General features: G+C 34.5%; 2 protein-coding genes across 2 annotated transcripts; both read right to left on the reverse strand.

The window, feature by feature from the left end:
• Positions 1-13,886: 13,886 nt before the first annotated feature.
• LOC145060395 (uncharacterized) lies at positions 13,887-14,210 on the reverse strand. The gene has a single exon (XM_079008073.1). It carries the CDS (start codon positions 14,208-14,210, stop codon positions 13,887-13,889), a length of 324 nt encoding a protein of 107 aa, XP_078864199.1.
• A 329-nt stretch (positions 14,211-14,539) lies between these two features.
• LOC145060397 (uncharacterized) lies at positions 14,540-15,309 on the reverse strand. The gene is made up of 2 exons (XM_079008074.1): positions 15,031-15,309; positions 14,540-14,944 (listed from the first exon to the last, which is right to left on the reverse strand). The coding sequence occupies exons 1-2, from the start codon at positions 15,307-15,309 to the stop codon at positions 14,540-14,542; spliced, it is 684 nt and encodes a 227-aa protein (XP_078864200.1).
• Positions 15,310-17,046: the final 1,737 nt, after the last annotated feature.

Consider the following 17,046-nt stretch of genomic DNA (forward strand, 5'->3'; position numbering starts at 1 on the left):
CGAGTCGAAGGCCCTGAGTGCAGAATTTCGAGTTTTATTGTTGGAATTGGACTAGGGTCATTACCCTAAACTGTTTTTAGATTATTAAACCTGTTTTTGGTGTGGTAATGATTGTGCTTATCCAATTTCAATGATAATTTTCAAAATTTCAAGGTTTATATTAAGTTCATATGATACTTGAAAATTGTTGATATGAATATTTCTTGCTTATGAGTTTTTGTTAGATCATAGGAATTATTTTCAATTTTTTTGTTAGTTAATTGTTGATCTAAATGCTTCATAACGGACTCCATAACTTTTCCTCAAGTTATGGAATTCCAAAAGTCTCTTCCATTAAAAGCCTTTAAAACCCATAAGTTATAGAAATGAAAGTTTTTGAATAGTTTCAAAATTTGCCTTCAAGTTTTGGAATTTGTAAAGTCACTTTAGAAAACTTTAATTCCAAACCCTAGAATTTTAAAAGTTTAAAACTCAACCCTTATACTTTATAATATTATAAGCTAATAATACACACACACACACACACACACATATATATATATATATATATATATATATATATATATATATATGTATGTATGTATGTATGTATGTATGTATATGATCAAGTCACTCTTACCGTTAGTAGGCCTCATTCACGAAGTCGGTCTATAAGGGGGGGGGGGGTATAAGGTTGTTGCCTCTAAAATGGCAGCTTAATGGGTGTCCACTCTCACCCACCGCTTCCTTGACTGGTGGTGGGTCGTTAGCCGAATGGGTAGGACGAAGATTATAATTCTCCATTCATTAAAAGTTAATGATAATTATAAAGTAACTAAACTTTTATAAATTCTCAATCTTAGTTACTTTAGGAAAATGTGAAATTGATGCTAACCCATGAAATTACACTTTGTACCATTACCATGTCTTTAGTGGAGCGTGCGTGGTTAACCAGCACACTAACATTGACTAGTAAGGGTGGAAAAGGGTAGCTTAATGTTTATTATAGATTGGTGGAGCGTGTGTGGTTAACCGGCACATTGATTAGGTAATTTGCATGGTTATTCACACCTTGTTTTGTGATCCTCAGTATCCCAGTCACAAACTTGAAGGGCATATTTGAGATTTAAACATGCCATTGAATTGTTCAATGAATCTCAAAAGATCTAGGAGTTTCAATCCAATTAAAACCTAATAATCTATTTCATTTTTCATGGTGGAAATTAGTAAATCGTCATTTACCTACCTTCAAATATTTTGTAGCTTGGATTACGACATCTCTCTTCCAAGTTATAAAATATCATGTTGGGTCATAGCCTTGATATTTCATTTGGGGGTCTTATTAAGGATTCTATATCTAATCTAAACTTATCTTTCTTCTTTTTCAGATGTCTTCCAACAATGCTGCTTCTGGCTCAAACCCTTTTGGCTCCTTCTCTCATGAACCTTTGTGGGAGAGTTATCTTTGATGGTTCCAATTTCAATGATTGGATTAGGAACATCAGGATGGTCACTCGTTATGAGGACAAGGAATATGTCTTAGACAAGGAGCTAAAGGAAATCGATAAGTCTACTGCTACTCTAGAGGAGATTGTTGAGTACACTAGCCATGAGAAGGATGCCAGTAAGGTGTCTTGTATCATGTTGGCTACCATGACAGCAAAACTCCAGAAATCCTATGAAGATTTCTACCCTTATGAGATGCACCAGGATCTAATGGAAAGATACAATCAGAGTTCTCGTCAAGAGAGGTATGAAATCATCTCTTCCATGATAACAACCAGGATGAAGGATGGTGAACCCATTATGGGCCACTTGCAAAATATGCAAAGGTTTGTGGATCGATTGCTTAAGTTGAATGCGAACTTCCTTGAGGAGTTGGCTATTGATATGATACTACATTCCTTACCTCCATGTTATGATCAGTTCCGTATGACCTATCATATGAACAAGGAGGAGGTGACACTTAGCAAACATCAAGGACTTTTGAGGACAACTAAAACTAGTCTCGAAGGTAAATCGGTTGTATCTACTCCTACCACAACCCTTGTTTTGGCAATCGCACAAGGTAAATGGAAAAAGAGGAAGACCCCTTCAAAGGGTACCAAGGGAAAGTCTCTTAATGGCTCCTCTTCGAGTGCAACCAAAGGTGGTTATGTCACTCCCTCTTCCAACCCGAAGGATGCACAGTGCTTCTACTGTAATGAAAAAAGGAACTGGAAGCGAAGCTGCCCTAAGTACCTGCAAGATGTTAAGGATGGGAAGGTTAAACCTACCCATGCAGGTATTTATACTATTCTGTCTAACAACTCACCACATACTAATTCTTGGGTCCTTGATATAGGTTGTGGAATTCACATTTGTTCTAATGTGTAGGGCCTAAAAAGAAGTGAGCATGTGGAGCATGAGAAGATAAACTTAATCATGGGGAATACGAAAGCATCACCTGTCACCAAGATTGGAGTTTACTCTTTATTGCTTAGTAGTGGGTTAACATTAGCTTTGAATAAATGATGTTACTTGTCTGAAATGGCAAGAAATATTATTTCTTTTAATTGCTTGTACAAACAAGGATTTACTTTTTCATTTTATAATGGTATTGGTGCTATTAATGTGTTTTACAATGATATATTTTACTTTAAAGCATTACCTTGTAATGGTGTATATGAAGTAGTGAATGTTGTAGACAACTTAGGAAATAATGTATTGCATATTGATTCTTCCATTAGTTTGGATAAATCCTCCTTGTGGCATTGTCATCTAGGACATGTCAACAAGAAACGCATAGGCCAACTCCAAAAGGTTGGAGTCTTGGAGACATTTGACTTAAAATCAGATGATAGTTGTGAATCTTCTTTACTAGGAAAAATGACTAACTCACCCTTCACTGGTTCTTGTGAAAGGGGTGAGGGTTTGTTGGACCTCATACACACATATGTGTGTGGACCCTTCAGAACTGCCACAATGGGTTCTAACCGCTTCTATGTGACTTTTACTGATGATTACAGTAGATATGGCTATGTCTACTTAATTAAGCATAAGTCAGAAACCTTTGAAAAGTTCAATGAGTTCAAGCAAGAAGTGGAGAATCAGCTGGGCAGGAAGATTAAGATGTTCCGATCCAATCGGGGTGGTGAGTATCTTAGTATCGAGTTCCTTGACTATCTTAAGGAATATGGGATTGTCTCACAATTGACAGCTCCTAGGACACCACAACTAAATGGTGTGGCTGAGAGGCATAATCGAACTTTGTTGGACATGGTTCGTTCCATGATGAGTCGAGCTTCGTTACCGATTTCTTTTTGTGGGTATGCCTTAGAGACTGCTGCCCACATCCTTAATATAGTTCTAACTAAAAAGGTTGCCAAAACACCTCACGAGATGTGGACTGGGAAAGCTCCCACATTAGACCATATAAAGATTTGGGGTTGCGAGGCTTTCGTGAGACACGAGACTCATGACAAGTTCAAACCTCGAAGTGAGCGGTGTATTTTCATTGGCTACCCACAAAAATCTTTTGGTTACCTCTTCTACAGACCAAGTGAAAATGTGGTCTTTATAGCAAGGAGAGGAGTCTTTCGTGAGAGAGAATTCATAAGCCAAGGAAACAGTTGGAGGCAAATTGACCTTGAAGAGCTTCAAGAGTCGAGCAGTGAAGGAACCTCAAACACTAGCCATCAACCTGATGAGGAAACTCATGTTGAACCAATTGACGAGTTTGTACCTCTGAGGCGTTCCACTAGAGTTAGGATTGCAGCTGAGCATTATTATGGTTTCCATATTACTGCAGTAGGTGATATATTGATCAGTGATAGTACACTGATTAATCTAGATGAACCTAACAACTATAAGGAAGCCATGGCAGGCCCTGAGTTAGCCAAATGGAAAGATACTATGGACAACGAGATTCCATCTATGTATGACAATCAAGTTTGGAACTTGGTTCACAATGTACCGGGTCGTAAGACAGTCAGGTGCAAATGGATCTTCAAGAAGAAGACCGACATGGATGGGAAAGTACACACTTATAAGGCGCGATTGGTTGTGAAGGGATTTACTTAAACTCCGAGAGTTGACTATGATGAGACCTTCTCACTAGTAGTGAAGATTAAGTCTATTAGGGTTATGCTAGCCATAGCTGCATTTCATGATTATGAAATATGGCAAATGGATGTCAAAACCGCTTTCCTTAATGGGAAGTTGGATGTGGATGCTTACATGAATTAGCCAGAGGGTTTTGTCGATGCAAAGTACCCTAATAGAGTATGCAAGCTTACTAAATCCATTTATGGATTGAAACAAGAATCTCGTAGATGGAATCTTTCTTTCGATGAGAAAGTCAAAGAGTTTGGTTTTTGAAGAAGCGAGGATGAGTCATGTGTATATGTCAAGGCTGGTGGGAGTATAGTTAGCTTTTTGGTATTGTATGTCGATTACATACTACTCATAGGAAATGACATCCCAACCTTGCAGGAGGTTAAGTCCTGGCTTGGGATGTGTTTCGCTATGAAGGACCTTGGAGAAGCTGCCTGTATTCTGGGAATAAGGATACTGAGAGATAGGAGTAAGAGTCTAATTGGACATAGTCAAAGTACCTACTTGGATAAGGTGCTGAAAAGGTTCAGCATGCAGGATACCAAGAAAGGTGACTTGCCAATCTAGTGTAATACCAAACTGAGTAAGACTCAGAATCCGAATACAGAGGTTCCAATAACAGAAATGAGTCATGTACCATATGCTTCCAATTTGGGCTCAATCATGTATGCTATGACTTGTACTCGCCCTGATATGGCCTTTGCTTTGAGCATGGTCAGCAGATTTCAAGGGAACCCTGGCAAGGCTCACTGGATTGCGGTGAAGAACATTCTCAAGTACATATGGAGGACTAGGGACTAGGTCCTTACCTTCGGTGGGAGTGATGACTTGAGAGTAGTAGGGTATAGCGACGCTGGCTTTCAGACTGATAAGGATAATTTCCGCTCTCAGTCAGGCTGGGTCTTTACCCTAAATGGAAGAGCAATTACTTGGAAAAGTTCCAAGCATGAGACAATAACTTATTCAACTTGCGAATCAGAGTATATAGAAGCAAGTGAGGCGGCAAAGGAAGCAATATGGCTAAAGAAGTTCATTGGAGACATTGGAGTTGTACTAGTTATAAAGGAGCCTATGGAGTTTTTTTGTGATAACGAGAGTGCAGTTACCTTAGCCAAGGAACCAAGGGATCATAACAAATCCAGGCACATAGACAGAAAATACCACTTCATTAGACATCGTATAGAAGAAGGACTCCTCGTGGCAAAGAGGATATCATCAGATGAGAACCCGACAGATCCCCTCACGATGGGACTGAATAGGGTTAAGCTTATACAACATGCAAGGCGCATTGGGCTGATGGATGATATTAGTTCTAGCAATTATATAGCTTTTGAAACTTGTAATAGTTGAAATGTAATTGGCATTTGATGTTTAAATAAAAGGTGTCTTTATTTACTAGTATGGTACTGTCTTGTGTCAATCATTTACTATTGTTTCATTTTGCATGTTTTGACTTCCAGAATAATTATATTATTCGAAACCATCCACAGTCGTTCACACTTTGGAAGTAGGTGTTGAAATAAGAATGTCATGAATTGGGTTTGTAGATTTGTCTGAATTGTATTGGACATTGAAATGGTTGCTGCAACATTCATGACTGCTCATAAGGTCTGAGTATTGGATTCAACCCATGCTCACTTGTATCACTTCATGGAATTTATCTCGAGTGATCATGAGATGGTAATATCATATAAGTCTTCAAACCAAGAGATATGAGTTGTTGGCTATAAGTTGATTTAACATTGATAATGCGAAACCGTATCAGTAACATGATGCTATAAAACGTGTTGTTGTGTTCAACTTTATGAATAGCTAGTACCAGTATATGAGTCGAAGTTTATATGTTCCTTTTAGTCCTTGGAGGATTAAAAGAGATATCTTGGGCCCCTCGATGATTTTGTGTTGACTTATGTGTTGGGCCCGGTCAGAACTAAATTAATGTGTTCGATTAAGTTCTATGTCAAACAAATTAGAAAGCGGGAAACAAACTGTTGGACAATAAGTACGACGTTGTTCCATGTATTTGTCCGGCTGATATCTTGAGAGCAAATGATTATATGATCACTGATCTTAAATGACGCGTTCTAGTTCCACGAGACTTTGAAGAGCTACGATTGTTGATTGGATCTTGAAGTCATACTTGCAGCCATAGTTATGAGACTTATCCAAGTGGGAGACTATTGGATAAGGTGTCTTAGTCCATAACTATATTTGGTATGTACTTGACCCGGCTTAGGATGGTCCATTTGGGTTGCATGGCATCGGAACAATTGGATAGACAAATGAGAAAATAATACTTATGATTTGTTAATATGTTATAAGTTCTAATATATTAATATGAAATCATATTATTTGATTAGTATTTATCAAGAATTAATTTGGAATTAATTTTGTGATCAAAAGAGACTAATTAAATACATGGGGATTGATTGTGTAAATCATTCATTCTTATATAGTGGGCTTATGATCCATGGTTCATTAGATTGGGCTAAAACCCATAGGGTGATCCATGGATGCTCCATGGAGGTTAAAACCCATGGATCATGGAGGAAATGAAAAGTCATGCACATTAGGGTTTGCATGGTGTAACCCTACATGTGACACACTATATAAAGAACCTCATAGCAAGTAAAATCGGCCATTAGAGATACAAGTGAGGGCTAGCCGATTTTTTGAGTACAAGTGTTCTTCTCTAGATTTACAAAAACCCATTAGGCTGGTGCGTGTGAATGTTGGCGTAATTCAAGAAAAAGCCTACACGGGCATTTTAGGAAAATTGCTTTTATTTTTTTGTTTCCTGGTTTTAGACTATGAGTCAAACTCTTTTTCTTTTTACTATAAAAATGCTATGTATATAGGTATTTAAAATGAACTTTTTCAGCAATAAAAGTGTTCTTTTCCACCAAGCAAAATAAAAAATCCCTTTTTTTTCTTCCCCTGTTATCACTTGTTGCTTGTTGTGCAATTTTTTTTCTTTTTTTCCTTCCTGTTCTATTTTGCTTTCTGTTCTTAGGCAACAAGGTTGCAACCAGGTATCAGGTAGATACCTTACACTTGGTATCAGAGCTCAGAAGAACACATAAGAGATCCGACTAACCGATCTTTCACAGCCCCAACATGGAAGGACCAAAGATGCATTATCCCATCTTGACTAGAACCAACTATGTTGCATGGGAAATTAAGATGAAGGTGTTCATGCAAGCAATGGAGGTTTGGGATGTGATTGAACCGAAGAAACTCGAGAATACAGTTGGTGTCAAGAAGGGTAACATGGCTATGGCAGCAATTTACCAAACCATCTCAGAAGAAATCCTTTTGTCGATAGCGGAGAAGCAAACGGAAAAAGAGGTGTGGGAAACACTTACGACTATGTATATTGGTGCAGATTGAGTTCGAACGACAAAAGTTCATTCACTAAAGGCTAAATTCAAGATTCTTAGTATGAAAGAATCCGTAACGATTGATGATTTTTCAGCAAAAATCAGCAACATCCGAGTGTTAGGTGATACCATGGACGAGTTGTATGTGGTCAAGAAGATTCTACAAGTCGTGCCCTCTAAATTTGTTCAAATTGCATCAACAATTGAACAATTCGCTGATCTTGATACGATGACAGTTGAAGAAGTCATTGGAAGACTAAAAGTACATGAAGTGCGTATTAAAGTACACCAAGAAGTAGATGAGAAGAAACTGCTCTTAACCCATGAAGAATGGTCAGAAAGAAACAAGAAGCAATCAAATGGGCAAGAATCAAAGAAGAAGCAACAGGGTAATTCAAGCAACCGTGGGGGACAAGGAAGAGGCCGTGGAAAAGGTAACTGGAACAATTTAGATCGTGAAAAAGGTAATTGGAACAATTCTGGTCGTGGAAGAGGTAATTGGAACAACTCGGGTCATGGAAGACGTGGTAATCACAAGAATAGAGGAAGTCATGGGCAAAACCAAACTCAAAACTATGACAAAAGCAAGATATAATGCTATAATTGCCAAGAATACGGTCATTATGCTTCTGAATGCAAAAAAAAAAACCCACAAAGTGAAAGGATTCAAGAAGCTAATCTAACCCAAGATTTCAATGATGCCAAACTAGCCCTATTACTTGCAGCCGTGAACAATGAACATGTTAAAGATGAATTCATGCTAAATGAAGAAAAAGTAAACCTAACACTAATAAAAAGGAAAAAGTATCAAGCGAATCAAAAGTATGGTGCCTTGACAATGGAGCGAGCAACCACATGACGAGTGAAAGCGGTAAATTTCGAAAACTTGATACCTTAATTAAAGGCTTTTTCAAATTTGGGGATGGGTCTAGAGTTCGAATAGAAGGAAGGGGTTCCATCACTTTTAAATGCAAGAATAGAGAACATCGAGAAATCAAGGAAGTATATTTTATACTAAGACTTTGCAACAATATTATTAGTTTGGGGCAGTTGGCTCAAAATGGTGACATAATTGTTATGCATGGTACTTACCTGTGGGTTCACGATGTAAAGGGAAGATTATTAATGAAAGTCATGCAATCTAAAAATCGCCTATACAAAATCACGCTTGAAGAAGAAGAAACCATGTGCCTACTTAGCGAAACGATAGAACCAACATGGTTATGGCATAATCGCTTAGGCCATGTAAGTTTTTCAGCCCTTAAACATATGTCTGATGCAAATATTGTGGAAGGATTACCCAAGATAGATAACCCCAACAGCCTGTGTGAAGGATGTTTGGCTGGAAAACAAACACGAAAACCATACCCCACATAAACAACCTTTAGAGATACAAGAAGACTCGAACTCGTACATGTGGATCTTTGTGGTCCCATCTCTCCACCCACACCAACAGGGAACAAGTACTTCATGTTGCTAGTTGATGACTATACAAGAGTTATATGGGCGTATTTGATAAAGATGAAGCCTTGTAAGTTTTAAAAAATTTCAAAGCGAAAGTCGAAGTGGAAACCGGTGAGAAGATTTTAAGATTTTGTATGGATCGAGGGGGTGAGTTTCTTTCAAATAAATTCAACTCTTTTTGCAAAGAAAATGGCGTAAACAGGGACTATACAACACCATACTCCCCACAACAAAATGGAGTTGTGGAACGACGCAATCGCACCGTTGTAGAGATGGCAAGAAGTATTTCATGAGCATGAAAGTAACTGATGTGTTATGGGGCGAGGCAGTAACTCATGCAATTTACATTCTTAATCAAGTAACCACTAAAGCTCTCAAAGATGGTACACCATATGAAGCATGGACCGGGAGAAAACCACAGATCGATCATATAAGAATTTTTGGCTGTATTCCATACATGCGGGTAACCGAAAGGCATTTGAGTAAATTAGAAGCACGTAGCAAAAATCTAGTACACTTGGGGGGAGAAAAAAGCATGAAAGGTTATAGATTGCTTGATCCTGATATGGGATCCATTGGATTAAGTAGAGATGTGATTTTTAAAGAAAATAAAACATGGGAATGGGGGCAAGCAATAAAATTTAAACAAACATCAAATGAAATCTTCACATTTGATATATTATATCTTGATGAAAACACCCGTGGAGATAGCGAGCAATATGGTGAAAACTCAAATGATGACAATACTAATCTGGATAATAATGTAACTGAAAGTCCTCATAATATTCCATCAAGTCCTGAATCTTCCCATGAAAGTGAAACTAGCTCGACCTCGTCTACAAGCAATGCTCCAACCAAGTTTCGCACCTTGGCTGAAATATATGAAGATTGTAGTGAACTTTTGTTCTTACATGATGACGAGGAACCCTCGTCTTACTCTATGGCAAAAGGAATTGATGAATGGGAAGATGCAATGAAGATTTTGCTAAGAGCAATCGAGAAAAATAAAACCTGGAAGCTAGTAGAGTTTCCAAAAGGAAGAAACCCATTGGTCTCAAGTGGGTCTTTAAGATAAAAAGAGATCCAAATCAAAATATCTTGAAGCAAAAGGCGAGGTTAGTCACAAAAGGCTATGTACAAAAACACGGGGTTGATTTCGATGAAGTTTTCGCATCGGTGACTAGAATGGAAACTGTGAGTATTTTACATGCTTTGGCAGCCAAGAACGGTTGGATTGTACATCACCTTGATGTGAAATCAGCCTTTCTTAATGGAGAATTAGAAGAAGAGGTGTACATAACTCAGCCAGAGGGTTTTATAAACAAAGACAAGCCAAAATTAGTGTACAAATTATCAAAGGCATTGTATGGATTGCGAAAAGCTCCTAGAGCTTGGAATTCACGGATAGACAAATGTCTCAAAGACTTGGGTTTTGTAAGATGTCCAGAAGAGTATGCCGTCTACACAAGAAAGAAAAATGGAAATCTACTTATAATTGGAATTTATGTTCATGACTTAATTGTCACTAGAAATCGTATTGATGATGTAAAGTTGTTCAAATAAAAAATGAGCAACGAGTTTGACATGAGTGACCTTGGGTTGTTATCGTATTACCTTGGGATTGAGGTAAGTCAAAAAAAATGAGGAAATAACTTTAAAACAAACAGCTTATTATGAGGCAGAGACCCAAATTACATCAATTTTGCAGTCTATGTCTTCTAATTTTTAGTGGGTTGTGTGTTTGAATTTCTAATATGATGTTTCTGAATTTCTAGTTATTGTGATATTTTTAATTTCTATGTTTTTTAATGGAATTTAAGTTTTTAAAAAAATAATACGTTTAAAATATTTATTTTCTAAATTAATTAAAGAATATATATATATATATATATATATATATATATATATATATATATATATATATATATATATATATATATATATATATATAACAAAACGAGTGTGGCAACCCGAGCGTAACAAATAACAAATTTTAGCTAATGTGTGTCAAAAATGACATGATGCCTACGTAGACTGCGGTAGGTGTAACACCACATCCACAACCCTTATGTATTACAATCAGATCGCTACACCAATTACTTCGTCGAAATACAACCAACTTTTTATTACTATTACTCTAATGAAATCTAGCTAAGAGAATAAATCTCTCCGACGAAGAAGCAATCAGCAATGTGAAACCCAGGAGTTCTCATGCACGTCCAGGTTGTGCAATTTCCGAAGTGTCCAAACAAACATCAAAGCAGCCACATCAGAAGCCAACTCCACTTTCGAGGGCAAAAGCACGATTAACAGCAACACCTCTAGCTTTGAAAAGCTGGTGCACAGACTCCAGGTCTTTAGGAAAAGCCTACCAACAGCCCAAAATGTCGATCCACACCTGTTTAATTAAGCATAGGACAAAAGATATATATATATATATATATATATATATATATATATATATATATATATATATATATATATATATATATATATATATATATATAGGTTCAGGTTCATTTGAGACCATTCTAATTTTGTGAGACCGTGAGACCAAATCTAAAAATAATTTTAAAATGCAAAATAAATGGAAAAATCCAAAAATTCTTTTTTTAAATGTTATTTTCGGAACTTGAATTAACTAAAAAAAATATTAAAAAAATATAAAAAAAATAAAAAAAAAATCCGTTTTTTTTTTGAAAAATACGTGAAATATTCTAAATAGAATATTTCACTGACATATTCTAAAAAATAATTTTAAAATGCAAAATAAATGGAAAAATCTAAAAATTCTTTTTTTAAATATTATTTTCGGAACTTGAATTAACTAAAAAAAATAAAAAAAAAATAAAAAAAAATTCTATTTTTTTTGAAAAATACGTGAAATATTCTAAATAGAATATTACACTGTACATATTCTAAAAATAATTTTAAAATGCAAAATAAATGGAAAAATCAAAAAATTCTTTTTTTAAATAGTATTTTCGGAACATGAATTAACTAAAAAAAATTAAAAAAAAATAAAAAAAAATAAACAAATGCGTCTCACGGTCTCACAAAATATAAGTGGTCTCAAATGAACCTAACCCTATATATATATATATATATATATATATATATATATATATATATATATATATATATATATATATATATATATATATATATATATATATATATATATATATATATATATATATATATAAAAGTGCAAAGTGTATAATTTGTTAACATTGGAAAAAAATATATATTCACATTGTAAACCTTGCATTTTCTAGTTCCCTTATTAACTCCAGTTGCTGTTAATACACTTGTTTGCACATTAATTAACTGAATAGATCTTCAAAATTCCTTTTCTAAATAATGTCATTTCTACAATTAAATTGATTTATCATATTCTAAATATACAAAATTCACAAATTAGAAAAGTGTGTGCATTAATCTAGACTATTGTTTTCATCTATTGCAAAAACTATCCCATATCCATTTTTGTCGTCTCTAAATAATATTAAAATAAAAATAGTTATCACAAATCTTTGTGTATACTATTAATAATCGAAAATATTTAAAAGGTATTACATATGAAAATAATTAAGTACCGAATATTAATTATAAAAAGTGTAACTTATAAACCAGAAAATATTTAAAAGGTATTATATTTGAATGTGATAATATTTTGCAAATAATAGAAGTCAACGTTGTGATGGAGGCCACCAAGAGGAATTGTATTCAAGTTACCACAGCCACAAGCTTCTGGGTCATCACCATATGTTTTTATTTTATTTTTATTTTTATTTATTCAGTAAAGGCAATTATTGTGGCCCCATCAATGAAATAACCTGTATTTCTATTTACATGCATTCTAATTATAGTAAATTGTAGAATGGTTTGGGACTATTCAAGTAATCATCGATAGAGTGATTTTATGTATGCAACGGATTCAAAAAGAAAATTCAGAAATTACATTGTTAGAAAAAGAAATCATTTCCTACGGAATTTTCCATCACAAAGGGTTTTGATAATTTTACATTAATTTCCAAATGATTCGTGAGAGATTTCAGATGGATTCGTCACGTTTTCCAGCGGACTTATGAAAAATTTGGACAAATTTACATTAAATTTATACTTAATAGCAATTGAAAGGTTACATATTCCCCCGTTTTATGTATTAGGTCCGCTCCGGTTTAATTCTATTTGGCATGATGAAATATATTGACTAATGGATGAAATAGACAATGTAACGAAATTAACAAGGTAATAGAATGGATCATTATATTTTATTGTCATGTTTGGTTAAAAAGGAAATGAATGATTCAAACATGTTTTTTGTTAATAAATATAGAACTAGACATAATAACTTGAAAAATTAAAAAATATATATTTTTTATAAAAAATAAACTTTAATCAGAGAAAGATATATATTTAAATAAATTTCATATAAATATATTTTATTTGTTTCAAGATAAATGTTATACGATTTACAAATAATTAAAAAGAAGTTATCTGTGATCCAAAAACTATAAACTATTAAAACCTATATAACAAAATAAATATAATAAAAATAATATTTTTAAAAGTAAAGTTTTTATTTAAAGGATGTTTTAAAAAGATAAAAACCAAGGTGTGTTTTGGTACTGCCAGTAATGGTCTCAGTGTGTGTTTATGCAGATGAGCTCAATACTCTTCTTAAAGAGATGTGACAAAGTAAAGAACTCTAGAGCTACAAGAGAGATCTTTTATTCATGATAGCGACCATCTTATAAAGATGGAGTTTCTTAACATAACTGAAGACTCTTTGACTTTTGGGATTGCTTTTCACAGTCATACCTATCTTGTATAATAAGCAGGGCCAAAGCTTGAGTAATTTTTTTGGGCACAAAGTATTATAAACTAAAATTAACGTTTTTACATACAAAAAAAAAAAACAAATTTGTTTTTGCAAATAAACACAAAAAATAACCGAAAGAATTACAACTCAGCCCGACGACCTTTAAGGTTTTTAAATTCATCAATTACCGACTTCGAATCGATGTTTTCAGACATTTCTCTTTCTATGTAAATCACCAACTTGTTTGCGAGAAAGTGATCCGACATCGTATTGCGAAGACGGTTCTTGAATATTTTCATTGCTGAAAATCCCCTCTTTGTTGTTGCGGCAGAAACTGGAAGTGTCAAGATTAACCGCACCACTCTATCAAGCAAATAATACGTCTCACATTTCTGAGTTTCCACAAGACCCTTGCAGAAGTCAGCAATAGTTGATACACCATTAAGTTTGGGATTCTTTTTCATATCAATATTAAAAATCTCCAATTAATATCCTAATTGAATTCTCTCTTGCTCCGTAAAATCTTCGGGATAATACTTCTCAACAAGACGGCAAATTAGATCAACTTTAATCGCTTTAGGGTGTTCTTTTGAAACTAAAGTAGAACTAAGACTTAATAGCTCAATCGCCTGATCATTGAATCTACTATTCAACTCATGTAGTTATTTGTCTAATGTGGTTGTAAACAAATCCACTCGATAAAAATGTTCAAAAGTAACATGGAGCATTCATATCTGGCATATCTATTTGATGTTTTTCACAAAAAAAACTTTACTTGTGCAAGTAAAGAATCTCATCCCTTGTTTCTGAATTCATTTAGACTCTCCTTTGTTGATGAAACTAACTCCATGGCATTAAGAATATCTTGGGATTTCTTTTGTAGAACTTGAGAAAGTACATCAGTTTTCCCTATCATTTCCTTTATCAAGTGAAGAATAAACACAAACTCAAATGATTTTAGGAAACAGTAAGCTGCATCAGCATCTCCGCGTTGAGAATAAGTAGCAGATATGTCATCAATTATTCCTTGGAGAACAACACGAGTACACTCAAACATGTTAAGCAAACTGCAAACATAACGAAAATGAGAACCCCAACGTGTATCGCTAGCTCTTTTTAATGTCCCAACTTGATTCAATCCTTTTCCTGTTTCGATTTCACCTAGTTCCAATAATTGTTCAATATCAGTTGCCTTCGCCTTTTGGAAGCACAAACTACATTAATTAAAAAAATTAAGTTTGTGAAAAAATGATGTACAGGAATAATTTCCCTTGAAGCAGATACCAAGGCTATTTGTAATATGTGAGCAAAGTAGTGAACATAATATGCATAAGGACAATGCTTAAGAACAAGTGTCTGTAATCCACTCCATTCCCCTCTCATATTACTAGCATCATCATAACCTTGGCCACGGATTTTACTAACATCAAACTGATAGTGCAAAAGTTGTCTCCACATATTTGTGTTTAGGGTTAATGATAAGGTATCCCTAACATGAACCAAATCCAAGAACCTTTCCTGTATGATCCCTTCTACATCAACAAATCTCAAAACTATCGTCATTTGCTCTTTTTTAGACTCATCCGTGACTCATCAACCATGACACAAAAATATGAATCACCCACTTCACTACGAATATGTTTTTTTAACTTTATTTGCAATAATTCTAAGAATTTCTTTTTGAATTTCTCCAGAAATATATTTTGAATTATAAGGAGCTTTCTCTAATATAACATATGCAACTTTATCATTATAAGATGCTAGAATTTTTAGTAGTTGCAAAAAAATTACCACGATTTTTGGAATTAGGAGATTCATCATGTCCTCATAAAGCACACGCTTGGAATGTTAACCAACAAACTGTGTCAATTGAAGCTTTTAATCGTATACGATTCTTAAATATTTGCTCTTCATTTTGCTTCATTATGATATTTTCAATGTGTGCTTCTTGGTTCATCAAATTTTCAGCGAATGCAACAACATTTCTGTGTTGTGAACAACCAATATGCTTCAAGAATGCACAATTTTTCCCGTCATTAACTTTCTTCCAATTGTCAAATCCTTTAACAGTAAATGCATCATAATCATGGCACACACTTGGTTTATCGTTAAATATAAAACAAATAAAACAATATGATGCATGTGTTGTTGGAGAATATTCTAACTAATTAGGGAAAATGTTGAACCAGGAATATTGGAATCTACGAGGATGTTTCTTTGAACCTTTAGCATGATATTCTTTAAGATGTATTTGGAAATGTCCTAAACTCATATAAGCTTGTCTTACTTCTTCCCTTAAATTAACCGGATAATCTCACATTTGTTTTCTTTTAGTGGGGTCTCTTTCTAGTTGCTTAAGATTCACCTGGACCACCTCATTAGGATTTGACTGTGTAGCTTCATTCCTATCATTCTCTTGTTGATTTTCATGTTCTTGTGGTTGTGGTTCACTTGTTGAAGCTTTGTGACGTTTAATCTCTTGATTTTTATCTTGAATTTCTTCATTATCAACCTTTCTTTTGAAGAAAGAATGAATGGTTTTCATATTTCCCATGATTGTATCTATAAAAATCAAAATAAAAAAACAATTCATTCAAAATCAGTTAATCAACTATTCAGTCCTTTAACTTATATCACATATTAGATTAACATAAAGAAAATAAGCAATGTTCATCATTCATCACTTTACTTGAACCAAGAAGAGAATATTTTACAATGTGTAATTAGTTGATTCCTAAAATTCCAACAACAATCAAATATAGAGGAAAAGCAACAAAACAGTTCATTCTAGACATAACAGTTCATAAACCAGGCTCCTAAAATTCCAACATATCAGTTCATAAGTTCATTCTAGTAAAAAGCACCAAAACAAACTCTGAAGTCCTGAACAATTCCAACTTTCTAAATAATGACAAGTATCCAACAACTAAACAAGTGCAACATTAGAAATTATAAAAGAGAGAATTATCAACCCCTGAAAGGCTAAAACAGGAAAGAAGTCAAGAATTGAGGCTGAAACAGCAGCCGAATTGAAAGCTGAAAGCATACCTGATTATTGATTAGCAAAGAATTGAGGATGGGGATTGCAGCAGAATTGCAGTTGTGCAAATTGCAATCATGTAGAACAGAAGCAGGTAGCAGCACCACAGGTCCAAAACAGCCAGTAGGCGATGAACATCTTCGATTTGGTGGAGTCCACAACTTCGATTTGGTGATTAGCGACTAGCGGTAAGCGAAGAATTAAGGATGGGAGCAGAAGCTTTACTGATTGAACAATGTCGATGATTGCTTCTCTATCTC

The sequence above is a fragment of the Lactuca serriola genome, chromosome 6, assembly GCF_051521515.1.
Source record: "Lactuca serriola cultivar US96UC23 chromosome 6, Lser_US96UC23_V15, whole genome shotgun sequence".
Classification (NCBI taxonomy): Eukaryota; Viridiplantae; Streptophyta; class Magnoliopsida; order Asterales; family Asteraceae; genus Lactuca; species Lactuca serriola.

Coding starts and splice junctions, on each gene's coding strand:
- LOC145060395 (XM_079008073.1), bottom strand. CDS start 14,210: ATGAAAAAGAATCCCAAACTTAATGGTGTATCAACTATTGCTGACTTC.
- LOC145060397 (XM_079008074.1), bottom strand. CDS start 15,309: ATGACGATAGTTTTGAGATTTGTTGATGTAGAAGGGATCATACAGGAA. Junction 14,945..15,030: donor ACATATTACAAATAGCCTTG/GTATCTGCTTCA, acceptor TGCTTCCAAAAG/GCGAAGGCAACTGATATTGA.